Source organism: Grammomys surdaster, unplaced genomic scaffold, assembly GCF_004785775.1.
Source record: "Grammomys surdaster isolate TR1022 unplaced genomic scaffold, NIH_TR_1.0 66, whole genome shotgun sequence".
In the NCBI taxonomy this organism is placed as follows: Eukaryota; Metazoa; Chordata; class Mammalia; order Rodentia; family Muridae; genus Grammomys; species Grammomys surdaster.
This window is the reverse complement of record NW_021604568.1, coordinates 8,451,220-8,467,210: the sequence shown is the minus strand read 5'-3', so window position 1 is coordinate 8,467,210 and position 15,991 is coordinate 8,451,220. Positions and strand designations below refer to the sequence as shown.

The 15,991-nt window shown below is 39.0% G+C and overlaps 1 protein-coding gene across 1 annotated transcript in view; it reads right to left on the bottom strand.

Moving 5' to 3' along the window:
• Sorcs3 (sortilin related VPS10 domain containing receptor 3) overlaps positions 1–15,991 on the bottom strand; it is a 590,390-nt gene that overhangs the window by 4,369 nt on the left and 570,030 nt on the right. The window contains exons 21-25 of the mRNA XM_028775206.1: positions 11,845–11,968; positions 10,175–10,287; positions 5,935–6,066; positions 4,063–4,162; positions 3,047–3,152 (exon numbers count right to left, since the gene is read on the bottom strand). Of these exons, the coding sequence (XP_028631039.1) occupies positions 3,047–3,152; positions 4,063–4,162; positions 5,935–6,066; positions 10,175–10,287; positions 11,845–11,968 (575 nt within the window). The remainder of the gene's footprint in view (positions 1–3,046; positions 3,153–4,062; positions 4,163–5,934; positions 6,067–10,174; positions 10,288–11,844; positions 11,969–15,991) is intronic.

Sequence of the window (15,991 nt, the reverse complement as noted above, 5' to 3'; positions counted from 1 at the left end):
AGTAGGTACCCAATATGTATTTGTCTAGTGAATGGATGTTTAAGTTAGTTTGTGCTTTTAGCCATAAAGAGAAAAATTTGCTTGTATAAACAATAGAGCCAATAATCCAGAACAAAAACAAAACTGTTCTCATTGCCTTGTCTGAGTAGTTCAGCAGTGTTTGCTAGCAAGGTATAACTTTTTATATTTTTAATTAAGTCAAAATTAAAAACTGACTTCCAGTCATACTAGGGGCTTCCATGTCAGTACAGATTATGATGCATGTTCATTATTATAGAATATGCTGTTGGGTGGTAATGAATAGGCAAAGGAGGATCGAGATACAGGAAGCAGAGCCTGACCTTTACTTTTTTGCTCGGTGGCATACTCTGCACAGCCACCATTGGGATGCTGCAAGATGGGGAGAAAAGAAAAGGCCAGCGAAATAAAAGAAAATTCAGCAGAGTATCTCCAAAAGGCCTGGAGCTTTGGGAGGAAAACATCGAGGAACACGGGCTAGGAAAGCAAAGGTTAACATTTGGCTTAATGCTGCTTATCCAGTTTGACTGACGTTAATCTACTGTCAGAGACAGATAGTTCTGGATGATCATTGAGAAATACAAAATAGTCTAATTCTGAGATCTATATAAGCTTAGTCATGTATGAAAGACTACAGAGTTAGAGTTGTCTACAGAAAGAAGTTGACTGTGGAAGGGGTTTAGGAAACTTTATACAACTAGAGAAAAGTTCTAAGTTACAAGTTGTCTTGCTTTGGTTTGGAGATGTATGACGAACAAAAATCGCTTCTTGCAGGATTTCTGTTGACCCTTCCTTCATCCACTGTGGGACTGAACGCCAGAAAAGATAGGATACACTTTGCTCAACTGATATTCATACCTCAGTCTTTACGTTCACTACAACCCAGAAATTCTTACAAACAATTCCTTGGATGATTGAAACTCATTTTTGCATATAATTTAAGTACATCCATAAAATGGTGTTTTTCTTTTCTTATTAGACATTTTCTTGTTAATTACACCCTAAGGGTTTTCCTCTATTCAAAACAACCAGGAACAGATGGGTTGACCCACTTTGACCCAAAAGCATATGAATCACATTCAGCAAAATAGGCCAAGTCTGTTCTTCCAGTGAACATGAGAGAGTTGAGAAATCCTCGCCCTTGTGACTAACCATCAGCTTTATATCGAATAAAAAAGATGTTTCTAAGCGACTGGAATATCCACTGGAGAAGAAAAAATGGAGAAAGAAGAGTAAAGCCACCTACCACCAAGCCCCTTTATAATCCACAAAGATAATAATCTCAGCCTGGAAACACTCCCAGACTAAGGTATGCTTTAAAAACTCCTGGAAGAAGTCCATGAGGAGAGTAACTGTATAGGAAGATCAGCACTCTCACCTAACCTGGACCCCGAGATCTCTCAGACACTGAGCCACCAACCAGGTAGCATACACTAGATGGTCTGAGGCCATATATGCAGCATATATACAGCGCATATACAGCAGAGGACTACTATGTGGTCTAGCCTCAGTGAGAGAAGATGCACCTAACTTTTGAGAAACTTGAGGCCTCAGGGAATGGGGAGGTCTGGTGGTGTCGGGGGGACTGTGAGGGATAAGGACACCCCCTTGGAGATGAGGGGAGGAGGAATGGGATGAGGAACTATAGGAGGGCAGAATAGAAGGGGGATAATGAGAGGACTATAAAAAATGATTAAAGATAATTTAAAAACTCAAATAATGAATTGTGTTCTTTTATCTTTTCCAGACTTCACAAAAGTATGTCTCTTTACAATAATTTTTGAGAGTCTATTATGTTACCTGTTAGTCTATGGCCCACAGACATCACTAGAATACATGATCGCTAGATCTTCGTTATTGGTAATACCTCAACATTGACCACTTAGTATATGGTAGCTACAGCTACCACATTATTATTAGGGTATACAATTATATAATTTTTAAGCATAATTAATATGTTTAATTCACACACCAAAAATATGAGATATGATTGTTTTTTCACATCTTACAGATGAGGAAATGAAGACATGGAGATGTAAATACAGTTGCCCAAGGGCATAAATGTCAGAAGTGAAACTGACTCTGTCTCATTTCAGTGATTATAATTTGTGTCAGTAAACCTCTTTGGAGCTATACGTACTTTGAATACTAGTGCATAATTGTTTGTTCCAGCTTCATTCATTTTGTTAATATCCTGTTATGTCATCATTCAAAGTGGTTTCAAAAATAATTTCTGAACATATGTGGGCCTTTCTTTCCTTGAAAATTCTATTTTAGAAACAGGCAAAGAAGAAAATAGGAACAATATATAATATGCAATATTTTTCTTTTCTCTCTTTCTTTATTAAATTGAATTATAGCTGGGCAGTGGTGGTGCACGCCTTTAATCCCAGCACTTGGGAGGCAGAGACAGGCGGATTTCTGAGTTCGAGGCCAGCCTGGTCTACAGAGTGAGTTCCAGGACAACCAGGGCTACACAGAGAAACCCTGTCTCAAAAAAAAAAATATTGAATTATATTCTCATGTAGCCTAGGGTAGCTTCAAACTTGTAGCTGAGAACGATCTCAAACTTTTGATATTCCTGCCTCTACCTTTCAAGTGCTAGAATTACAGTCATGGGCCATTATGTCTGGTATAAGGTGATAGAACCCAAACCCAGGGCCTTGAGCATGATAGACAAATACTTTACAAATTGACTATATGCTCATCACACAGGAAGCAGATTTACAAAGAAACACTAGATAGCTACAACATGAGATAAAGAGGTATATGTATACAGACATGTGAGTGTATACCTAATCCGTATTTTCTTAATCCATTAAGCCTACAAAGTGAATACAGCTCTGATTCTATAAACTTTCATTCCTTGACCCTTAGCCACTCCTGATTTTTTTCCAGTGCCAAGGAGAGCTTCAGAAAAAAAATGAAGATCATATTGTTGATACGAGTTTAGGAACACTGGTCATAGGAAGAGTCAACTGCAGTGATTCTAGCCTGGAGATACAATCCGACTGTCCGTAGCACATACCTTTTAAACTTGTAGATCAGAAACACAGCCAAGCCAATGAATACCACTGAGAGGAGCATAAGCATGGCAGAGCTGCTATGCCCGGCACTAGAGTCCACCAGGGGAGCTAGGAGAGAAGAAGAGACATGCTCACTCTGAAGCTGGAGCTGAGACAGGATGCACAGGAGAACAGAGGCTGACTGTCCACCATGATTTAAATGCCATAAGAAGCTGTCAGTAATGAAAAGAGTTGTTCTCAACCTTAAAGGGAATTTATCTCCTTTGTTATGTCTGGGAACACTTGCTGGTTAGGGTGTAAATTGAGTGTGTATGACTAATAGAGGGAGTAGGGGTTTTGAATTCTTTGTCTACTTAGTCTTCTTAACAATATGGCAGCAAATGACAGCCTTTGATTAACCATGGACACAACCTTGAAATATTTGGCTCTCCCTCTTCTGTACTCTGATGGTACAAGTCCCTTAGGTGGTGAGTTGTAGAAACTCTTTACCAGAAAATTCTGAGATGAGTAAGACCCACTGAACAATCAGCCTCTTAGGGATACACAGCAATTCTGAATGTGACTTACCATTTCTATTCCTTTTGTAAGGCACCCAGCAACAGCTAACTGGTCCTTCTTCCCATGTGAACTCACATACGGTAAAAGGAATGGATCTAAAAGGTTCCTGAGCTGACCTCTAAGAGAACTTCGGAAACTCAAAGACTTCTGAAGAGTCCAAGTAATACCCATGAAACCCAACCATCTCAAATGTAAAAGTCAGAGTTTAAAAATATCAAAGAACTTTTTCTCTAAATATTGTGCAGGTTTTGACTGCAAAGCCCCTTGTAAGAAAGTCCTCTTGTATTACCCCCTAAAATACCCTCAGACACAGGGGACTAACTTTTCTCATCCACTGCCACCCATATAGGCTGTTATTGCATCATCTATAGAAAAGGTTTTAGAGATTATCTCTTCCCTTTTCTGCTTAAAATAACGGCCCGTCCATCCTCACATCCCCTGACTCCTAGCAAGCACTCACCTAATGTCAGCTGTGTGACATAAACAATGACCTGGACACCTGGCTTCAGCTCAAACTGTACCAAGTTTTGATTAAGCGCATTGAATAGTGTCTCTACAATCTGTAAAACAAGAGAGAAGGATCACAGATAGATGTAGCAAGTGATAGTGCTCCCTCATAAGTCAACTGCCAATAAATAAATAAATAAATAAATAAATAAATAGAGCCAAGTTCATTCATGGGATATGGATATCAACTTGGTGCTCACATCCTACAGAGCTGCGTGAAACCCAGAAGTGGAGAGACAGAAAGAGGATGTCAAAGAAGAAAGAGCAGCTTTCCAATTCTCCCCGTGAATGAGAGCTCTAACAGACATAGTATGTCATTCAACTTCTGGCTTAGAGCTCTTTCATCTTTGTCTTTACAACCAGAGGCATGTTGTGGGTTCAATGAAAGATCATCAACTTATCATTAGTTCTTTAATCCGATCAGGTAACATACTGGGTACAGAGACACCTGCAGGGATTAAAGTGCATGCAGAGCCCCAGCCCCAACTTGTGTATATTCCATTCCAGAGACAATGGGAAGCTCACATCAAAGTAGAGAATGCCTCCTTTCATGGGATAATTTCCTCTTTACTTTTCCCCAGCCAGTCTCATAACACATAACATCGATCTTTATCACTGTAATTCCCACTTGAAAGCTGAGACTCATAGCTGTTGTCCCCAACTCATATCTGGTTGCACACACCTTAATATCGCAGCTGCTATTCATCACTGTAATTACCTATTTCCCTAAATGGATGGACAATACAGCTTCCAAATGCAGTGCATGATTGCTACATGCCATTTTGTGATAATGGAGTCTAAGAAAAATGATACATGCACCAAGAAGATGGGTTATTTTTGGTTGACTTCAACATGCATCCCTGTGATGCAAAGAATCTCTTGAGTCCAAAGAAAAGGACAATAGCAGTTCCTCCGTCTGAGCACTGCAGATGGACATAGAGATGGGTGTCATCCTGCTCAGATGAGAACCAGAAGGAGGCAGAGTCTCAGAAATGGTTGCTCCACAGAGAAGCAATTACATTTAAATCACACAGCCTTTTCAGCAGCTTTGTATCTTCTTATCCTAGTCTCCTGACTTAGCATCACAAGAAGATAAGAGAGGGTGACAGAGTGTATAGCCAGAAATATCCCAGCGGAAGCAGACTTGACAGAGAGAAAATGCAGACTAGGGCCCCACTTGCTTCCAGGACTATGTGCTTGTCACATGAACCATGTGTCCAAATAATAATGACAGTCAGTTACAACCCATTTTGTAAATACTGCCCCCTTTGTCAAAGCAAAATGAGGCAATCCATCTCTCTCCAAAGAAATGTATCTAAAAGCACTTTGTTTTCTCTCCAAAAACAGTAGTTAAATTGACCAGTATCTCTAGGAACCATGGAGTTTAAAGACAAAAAGCCCTCATTTCTGTAAACAGATAGAGAAACCTAAGCATGAACACCTCTGCCTGTCTCTGTTTTCTGTCTCTGTGCTTACGTCTGTCCCCTTTACCCTCCCTCTCTTTTTCCTTTCCCTTCTCTATTTCTTTGCTACCCAGAAGCTATTGATAAGACACATGAGCAGATTTCAGGGATCCCAAACTCTGTGATAGGAAGCCAGCAACACTATTCTGTTTTTATTTATTCTGCATAGGGTTTACAATTGTTTAAGATCATGGATGTTGGTGGGAGAGTCACTGGGTAACTGGTAAGCTTTCCTCCCTTTTTGACTAAAGACAATTTTGTATAATTCAGAGTCTGGTGTGGTGTCAGGGTATTAATACAGAATCTGGTGTGGTGGCAGAGACATTAATTCAGTGTTTGGTGTGGTGGCAGGGGTCACTTACTTGTTCTAGATCCCCTTCATGGCCTTTCCTCCTCTCTGTCAAGTTCTTAGGTGGGAGGATGAAAAGCTCTGCTGAAGTGGGGAGACCTGGGAACACGGCCACGAGGATCTGGTCTTCTGGGACACTGGTCACCTGCAAAGCATTTAGATCAAACAGTGAGGGTTCAGGGACCAGGCAACTGCATGATTAGCCAGGAAGAGTATTATTCATAGCCATATGTCCTGTATGAACTTTTAAACACACAGCATTTCAGTCCCAGACTGTAGTGTACACCCAGACATCTCTCCTGTTTCCCCCTGGAGCTGCCAGGTAATGAATCATTGGCTTCTCTTCTGCTCCCATTTACATTTTTACTGAAACTTTGAGGGTATTTCAAATGATTTCTGAAATAAGTCCCTCATGTATTTCCTACTTTTTTCCATTGAGAGAACTAGAGCAGTGGCTAAGAGTTGACTATACTGGCTCCAAATGAGGAGCAAGCTGTTATAAACAGACATAGGGAGAAGCAAACTCAAAATAACAGCAAAAGAACACCTGTTTTCTCCAGTTAAAGTAGGAATGTTTTAGGTTAAGAGTGTTGCTGGTGTGGCTACAGTGGAAGGGGAACCACTCACTGGGACTAGCAACATGAAAAGGAATTGATACCCATCATCAATTTGCTTTCCAAAAAAGTCTCAGGCTATAAAAACATTCATATTCTTCAGTCAGCAATTACAGTGTATTTAGTCGTAAAGAAATAGCTCAAAATGTTTGAAAAACCATACATAGGTGGAAACACAGTATATGTAGTGTAAGAAATAAATGGAAAGCTTAAACATTCAAAAATTAAGAAAACAATGGCATAATCACATAGAAGAACATTATTGTAATTTGAAGGCAATGGTGAGCACTATGAGGTCACATAGATGCTTAGGATGGTTGCAAACTCATATATTTTTATATGATTTTTTGGTTACAAGTGTGTAAAAATATAAAAGTATATAAAACTAAAATTCTAAATGTTAAAATGAGATTATGAGTACATTTTTCTATTCTTGAGTAGATGATTGTATTGATTTCTGTAATTAAAAACTTAAAAGAGGTAAACATCTGACTGAGAAATTGGGTGAGAATGAACTGAATTTTCCCATGGATTATTCTTTCTTTTTATGCACTGATGGTCTTCCATTCAGAATACTGCCTGTTCTCTGCATAAAAATATGACAGAGGATGTGTGATTCAGCTGAAATATCATCTCTCTCCCAGGAGTCTCGTGTGACCATCTGTGTAAAGTAATCTCCTCCAGATTATTCAAATCACCATGACCTCCCTCTCCAGGGATACAGATCATCTCCACTGTTTTCTACAATGGCATCTAAAAGGTTCTGAAAGGTTTTCTAAAAAGTTCTGGCTGTGTGCTTCCTCAGGAATTCTTGAAAATCTTTGAGGATACTTTACTCTTCCAAAGTTTCTTGGCATGGTAAAAACTCAACGAACCACTGAATGCTTCCTGAATTGAATAGAGGCAAAAGTGTAGATTGTTTCCTATTTGCTCAGCTCTGATTCCCATGTAGAACTAGGCTTAAGGATTGGAGCCAACTCTTGGGGATGTTACAAAGAACAAACGAGAGCCAGGAAGAGAGTCGGAAAAAGCAATCAAGTCTAACAAATCTACCAATCAATAAGGCATTGCCTTGCAGTCCAAGATGTCTCAGTTACCCTGCAAGGAGGCATGACCACCAAGTATCTGGAACTCTCTGAGTTCTAGTGCATAAATCAGAGAAGAATGCACTGGGCTAAGGATCACCCAATAGAGCAAAGTGGGTGAACCCATCATTGCATTGCCTTGGCTGGTGTGATCCTAGATTCAAGAATAGTTACATCAGGGTCACTCAGTGATCATAGTGGGACCTCAAGAGCTGTGCTTCTCCATTCACTTAAAGCCATCTGAAGGGCTGCTTGAAGATTTAAGGTCTAGGCATGACATGACATGCAGTCTTCCAAAGGTTTCTTGAAAAGCTCTTAAGTTTTTAGTAGCTACGAACACATGGAACATGACTCCATTCTCGATGATATGGTGAGCATATAGACCATGATCTAAATACTTGCACTCCCCATACAATTTTTGTTTTAAGCAGCAACACCAATATGGTAGTACAGGAAGGAAGGGTTTGGGGAAGGTGATTAGGACAGGAGGGTAGGACACTCATGAATAAGGTCAATGCCTTTATTAAAGTAGTCTGAGATAGTCACGTTGCCCTCTTCCCACCACGTGAACACAAAGTGATAAAATGTTACCCGTGAATCACACTCTTGGCAATGCCTTGATCTTCAACTTTCTCACATGTAGACTTTCAAGAGATAAATATTTGCCATTTATATGTCCAAGTAGCCCAAACAGAATAAAGAAGCATAACACAGCTATCCTATTTGTATCTCTTTCTATAAAAAATTTCATTATAAAAAAATCTAAAGGTCCCTTGAGATAATGCCTCTAAGAATTCCCCTCTGTGCCCCTCACTTATTCTTACTTATTCTGCTTCCTTTATGTAAGCTCACCCTCTACATTTTTCCCTGAGTCTTTTTTCCCTTTTCCTTTCAGACATTTTAGTAATCTTGATTCCCTACCCCCACTTTCCTCCAAAGCAAGACTAAAGAGTTCCAAAGCATTGGTTCTGCCATCTTCCTTCCAGCCTGAACCCCTGTATGACCCTCAAATCTACATTTCCAACTGGTTATGGTCGTGCAGTCATCTCTCATATCCTCCAAACTCACATGGTCCCCAACTACATTTTCCCCCATAGTACTCAAGTATTTAATGGGGAAGACACTTCCTATATACTGTGTGAATTGTAGAGTGTTTCTTTGTCTCTACAATATGTTCCTCTTATCTTTATTGTTCATTTTCTTAATGAGACTTTGACTTCTCTATTCTTGAGATTTTCATTGTCCCCGGAAAATACAACTTTTCCAGTTGTTTTGAAATCATCCACAAATTCTGCCCTTTCTACCCTGGCAGTGTTTCTTTTGCACTGCTACCACAATAGGTACTTGAAAAAAATCTAACTACTGACATTTTCTTTTTTTAATCTTTATTTTATGTGCATTGATGTTTTGCCTGCAAATGTGTCTGTAAGGGAGTGTTAGAAGCCCTGAAAGTTGTGTTATAGAGATGTGAGCTGATGCTGGGAATTGAACCTGAGTCCTCTGTAAGGGCAGCCTGTGTTCTTAATCTCTGAGCCCTCTCTCTTGTCTGCCAACATTTTCTTATCTAAAGAAGACATCATACCTTTCACATACTCTAATGCCTACAACTTTTCTCTTCAGAATCTTCACACTAAGACTTAATCACTCTAGTCAGTCTTTGCCCACTGTGTTCTCCTGTCAGGTAGAGATTGACTACATCAAACTCTATGTCATTTCTGCAATGTAATGAGCTCTTCCAGAAAGAATTGCTTTGCATGGACTGCTCATTCTATCTCAAAAGCACCATCTCTTCCCTGTCAACTGATATATATCCTTTAAAATATGTTCAAATATCTCCTCCAGATCAATTCCAATAGTTCAGGAAGTTTCTGTTGAATTCCATATCTGTGTCAACCTTGTAATCCCTAGTACAGGGAAGTTACACATTTCTCAGTGCCTTTTGGAGATGCTGGTTATGTCTCTGTCATAGAACTAATTGTACATTAAACTTTACTTCTCTACTCAAATGGATTGTTTCATTCATCTCTGTATTCTAGTATATAGCTATGAAAATGCTTAATAAAAGTTTATTTTCACCACAGAGAATAAGATCTTGGCTTAAATCTGTAGGTCTATTTCCCTGGTGGGTTGCTCTGTTTCCTAGTGCTCTTGGTTCATATATGGTCAGTAGTAATCTGGTAAAGTTAAATAATTATTTAAGAAGTTGTAATTATAGGCAAAAGGTAGATAAATGTATAAAATTAGTGTAGATTCTCCAAGTTCATTATCCATTTTCCATTAAGAAGGCCAAGTCCCTGTCTTAGAAGTTCTTGAAACCAACACTGAGCCAATTTCCATATGTAAACACTAGATTAGCCTCTCTTCCATCTCAGATTTCCTGTCCCATTTTTCCTCATTTTTCTCCTTCTCTTCACTGGTTTTTCCTATTCTTCCTTTCCTTTTCTATATGGAGAAATAATCCTTACTTGTCTGTAGAATAGCAGCTTCAATTCTTGGCACTGCTATCTACTTTTCTTAACTCAAAAGTAAGCAATCCAAAGTAGACCCAACTTACTTTAATCAGTGCTCGCTTGATGACGTTGCCAATGTCTTGTCTCCACTCAGGGATATCAGGATTGTGGTAATCCAGATTCGGAGAGAATGATAAGAGCTGTGACTGGAAGTATTCTGCAAGGAGATAGAATGGCAGGGGAAGGAGTGGACTAGGATGAGAGAGGGTTAATGGGCCCTGGACCCATAGCCATGTATGTATATCAGGAAGCAGTTCTCTTCACAGGTTTCCAATACCTTTCCTTATTTTTAGCCTCCCTTTGGCTTCTGAAAAGAAGGAAAATTTCCCACCAGTAGATTTGTGCTCTTCCTCATGTTGCTAACTCCTTTGAAGAATATTGGCTGAAATAGAAGACAAGCAAAAACCCCAAAAGGAGATCTGAACTCCCTTCTGTGGATATCTCAAAGCCAACCTGAAGCGTAACAACCATGGCTTGGTTAGAATGGAAGCCTTTCACCTCTCTGTCATTCAGTTCCATTGTTTATTATGCTGTGAAAAGCCTCAAAGGAGAGGAAAGTAGGTTAAACTTTTTCTCTAGGGATGTAAGGTGCTGCTTCATTTCTTGATCTGGTTGGTGAGTAGACAAGTTGTCCTCCTGGTGCTCATTCAGGAAAATCCAGATTTCTTATGTGCACCAGTTTCAGTGTAACATTTACACTCTAATAAAAATATTCATTTCAGGTCCTAATAAGGGCCTCCAGTGACCAATTGGCAGAGAAGTAGGAAAAAAAGTCACCAGGACAATACTGTAGAAATTGCCTTCATCAAAAACTTACATATGCTTGTGTAACTTTCTAGACAATTACAATGACAGTGGCTGTCTGGAAACTTATGGGAGGTCTGGGGGGATAGGAGCATAAGACCATCAATTTCATTTAAAATAAATGTAGTAATACAAAACCTACTTTTCAGGTTTCAGAACATGTGACCACCCTGCTCCTCACCTTGTCTTCCTTCGCTTAAGCTTATATTTATTTTTTATCGCTGTACATTCACAGTACATGGTATTAAGCTTCATAATGACATTTTCATAGATGAGCATATCCCTCCCATATCCCTCTATAGGAGCCTCCTTTCTACCCCTCCTTTCACTATGGTTTATTCTCCTAGCCAATTTTGCTTTAACTTTCCTGACATATATTATGTGAATATAGCTCCATATGATTTTAGTTTCACTATAAAGCCTTCACAGACAATGGTGCTGGAATTTCCAACAATCAAAACAGGAGAACCACATTTGCTCTGTACAGGTCATCTCATTACCCAAGATATGAGTTCTATAGGTTAGGGAGCATACTCCTCTCGCTTTGTAGATAGATCCCTTGTCCCATGTCACACAGTAAATGCTTCATACATATTGTAGACAACTTAGCAGATCATCATACTGAGCTCATTCTTTTACTTTAGCTTTCCTTGTCTAACAAGTACCCCAAGCATGTGTAAATCTAGATGCACCACAAGACTTGTACCCCTACAAGGGACAATAGATGCCTACCAGTGAACTGCTTATTTTTCAATTTATCTTCTCCATCCAATGAACTCTACATTTGCAGATGTCAATCATATCTCTATTAACCTGAAGAAGTCTAAAGCAGTTTATGGTTGGTACCAGGATAAGAAAAGGAAACTGCATGAGCAGAGGAAAATATCCCATGGTCATGTTCATAGCTTACCATGTACTGCAATCTCTTTTGTATCTTGGATGAGGGCATTCCCAGCAGCTACCTGGACAGTGATGGTGTTGGTTCCCTCTGCAAGGAATGTGAAAGAGATGCTGCTGTCCAAGGTGATTAGGGGCTGCAAGAAAGAAAACAGCAACATCCCTTTAGTCTTCCCTGGGAGTACCAGAGTGCCATTCATTCTTGTAAATCTCAGAATATCATGCATATGCATAGTATGACAGCACCCAAGAGCTCTTCACTTAAAAAGTAAGAAAAGAACCAACAATTTTATTTAGTTCCCCCAAACTGTGGTTATTTCTCTGAGAACTAGTAAGAATATTAATCAGTTTAAAATTCATAAAATTTTAATCCTGAAAAATGAGCAACACTGTTGAGTTGTCATATCACCTTGTTCTTTCTCCTGGGCAAAATCACACCAGTTTTTAAATCCTGTACCCAATGGCCCTTGGAACAAGGAATCCCTTCTGTATCCAGTGTCCCTTCTGTTCTATACTCCATTGGGCTACAGGGATTTTCAAAGAAGTGACTTATTACTTTAGTGCTACCTGATTTAAGCACAGTGCCATTCTTACAACAGAAACACACATAAAGCAATGCAATGGCCTTAAAATGTATTTTTGTTGAATTACATCTGTTTTCACTTGAAAAGCATCTTTGGCATTCTTATTAGTTTGATAATATTCAAACATGCATATATAATAGATTGTGAGTCATTTTCTTTTTTCTTTCTCTTGACTTAGCAAAATATATGAACTTATGAAGGATAAAATGAGAAATATAAGTAGGTGCTTATAGAAGAGAAGGCAGATCTTGAGATGGAAGAGTCGATTTTTCAGTAGGTTTCTTAAAGCCCATATCCTCTAGTGCTGCCTTGGCTCTGGAAGGTAAGGTATAGAAGCTGGAGGCTGAACTAAGGCATATAAGGAAGATATGACTCCCTCTTCTCTCTGCACACAGAAACAAATAATTGCAGAATAATAATGTAGCTTGTTGAAGTATGCACAGAAGTGGCCTCTAAGGGGGTAAGTATGTGCCAGCTCTCACAGTGCATATTCATGACAGGCTGGATATATCCACACAGAGAGATACAAAGTCTTGAAGATGCAGTTTTTAGACTTTGTTGCTTCTGTAAGACTGAAATCCTTTTCTGCTCACCAGATTTGGCAGGGCTTCTGAAGAACTAATTTGATTTCTTCTGTTTCAAATTCTATAGCCTTCCTTGATGATCTGCTGCTGGTAGTTGGACAGAGTTAGAAATACTGCCCTAAGCTTCTGATATCTTTTCTTCAATGTTTATTGAGTAAAATCGAAGGTGAATGTGTGTGTGTGTGTGTGTGTGTGTGTGTGATTATTTGTCACACATATCACTATATAATGTACACATATGTGTATTTGAAGTTGAAAAAAAGATAAGGTAGAAGTGTCTCTATCATACATACCATGATACCACATCTATTTAGAATCTTGTTTTTTTTAATACTGTACTTATTTTTACATATTTTTCTTGCATGTATGTCTGTGCACAACATATTTTCAGAGTCCAAAAGAGGGTATCAAATAGCCCAGACCTAGAGTTACAAAAGATTGAGAGCTACCACATGAGTGCTGGGAATTAAACCCGGATCCTCTGAACGAGCAGCAAATAATTCTAACTGTATGAGTATCGTTCAGAAACTATGCCAGATCTTTGGAAACAAAATGAGACATCAAATTTAATATTGTGATAGTTAAAAGTTGCTTTAAAATGATAATGTCAAATAATGTTGAAGATGCAAAGCAAACTGGGAAGTCCTACGCTATTTTGGTAGAAATATAAAATCACTGCAACCATTTTGGGAAAAGTTTAGCTTGTGCCATTTCACACTTTATGGTCAGCAACTGTAGTCCCTGGAATTTAGTTAAGGGAAAACATTCATGTACATTTAAATAAATTCAAAGCAGCTATTCACCTCAGCTTAAAACGTAGATAGTCTCTAAATTTACCAATAAGAAAACAAAAATTAAACACAGGATTTTCATATAAGAGATAAAAAAGAATATTAATTCATGTATATAGATAGATAGATAGATAGATAGATAGATAGATACACAAAAAAACACAAATTGTGACTTCTAAACCATGAGAGGTGAAAGAGGGCAATTTTATTACATAATTACACTTTTATGATTTTTTGTAGCAGGCAAATCTAATCTATGATGAGGAAGAGTCTGGCATGGAGGCTGGCTGAGAACATACAGGAAACTTGCAGAAGGACAGTTCTATGGTATCATCACAGGAGGGCTACCCAAAGAACTGCTTTTCAGATTGCAAATATATCCCTCAGATTCATGTATTTGATTGTTGTAACATTTTATATTATTATCCAAGGAGGAAAACTTTCAAGAAACCATGAACTATAGTCAATGATTTGCAAGCTTAATGATTTAGGACAAAGCATGTATGCTGTAATTCACTTTAAAATAAAATTTAAAAATCAAGAGTAATGGATGGATAGACTGGCCAAGATAGACGTAGGACATTTCCATAATAAATATTATGATGAATATTCTGATCATTTTATTATATATCTAATTTTTTTAGTAATAAAATATTAGGTGAAAGTTTTTCAGAAGGGATAATAAGAATGCTTTTATCTTTCCAGACTCTGAATGATTCCATTGGATGGTGACTATCTTAAACTGTCCTCTGTCCAGTCTTCTGCCTCTTACTTCCTTCATTGCTCAGCATCAAGTCTTTTTTCCTCTTTTCCTTGATTTTCCTTCAGGAAACGTTTCTCAGTCCTAAGTGGGACATGTGGTCCTCTCCCCTGCCCAGACGATATTTTATATCCCAAGACTTAGCTGGTTATGGCATGTTTATCAATAGCATCATGTCCTCTGAGAGGAGCTTAGTTCCTCCTGCTGTACAAAATCTTATCTCGTCTCCATCTGGCTGCTTCCCCAAGTTCCAGAGCCAAGAGAGGGTATAGGGCTAAAGGACAAAGGGAACACACCATCAGAGGTGGGTGAGCGCAAGCCTCATGCCAGCCAGTCAGGGCACGGAGCCACAGCAAACAAACTCTGATGAATGTGGATGCTTGGTCTCTGGGTGGCAGGCCACAGACAGGCATCTATGCTAGACAAATAGCAGGGGCTAATTCTGTTTTCCAAATTGCTTTTGTTTTTCATCAGCAGTTATGGCACCATGGCTGAGTTCACCTTCCCCAGAAAGCTGGAGCAGTAAACAGGATCCTTGAGTTCTTCATTGGCCACTGATACAGAATGCCCAATGCTAAATTAAATCAAGTATTTTAAGGTTCATTTACTCAAATCTATTAGGCATGCAGACACATTTATTAAGCCAGACCTCTGTTAATCCCAGCAAATTGGCCATTCAGAGACCCACAAACCCAGCAGGCAGCAGATTGAATTCTCAGCTCTGCTTTGTCCGAGCTGCAGGGCCAGCTTGCAATGTGGCCCCTTAGAACAATACTTCCTGCCTGCCTAGGCTTTGGGTTACACTCCTTACAATGAAGACTCTTTCACATATGACAGGTCACAAATTATCCATCAGAGCCTGGCAAGAAATAATAAAAGCTCCAAGAAACTATTTAGTTATAAGATTTCCACTTGACTAATGGACTAGCGAGTGAACTGCAGGGAAATCTCTGGATACAGGCTACACCAGCAGTCTACACAGGAAGTCAGGAGAATGTTACACATCATACAATACCCATAGTTTATAATATGCACCTTGATCAAGCCTACCACTGCCAAATTGAACAAACAATGCAATTGTTATGCTTGCCTCACTTAGAACTTTCCGTGTATTATACAACGATGTGTGAAAAGCACTTATCATACGAAATGAAAAGGCAGAATATATAATTGTTGGAATACCATGCTGAGAACTATGTTTAAAAAACTTAAATATTCACAAAGGCAAGAAGGAAATAAAGAAAAATAGTATTTATAGCTGTGTTATAACTGTGGATTGATGTGGAAGTTTAGTTAAAAATGATTTAACATGTATGTACAAATACAGCAAAAACATACACACGAGAGAGAAAGAGAGAAAGAGAGGGGGGAGGGAGGGAGGGAAGAAGGGAGAGGAAGGGAGGGAAGAAGGGAGAGGGAGGGAGGGAAGAAGGGAGAGGGA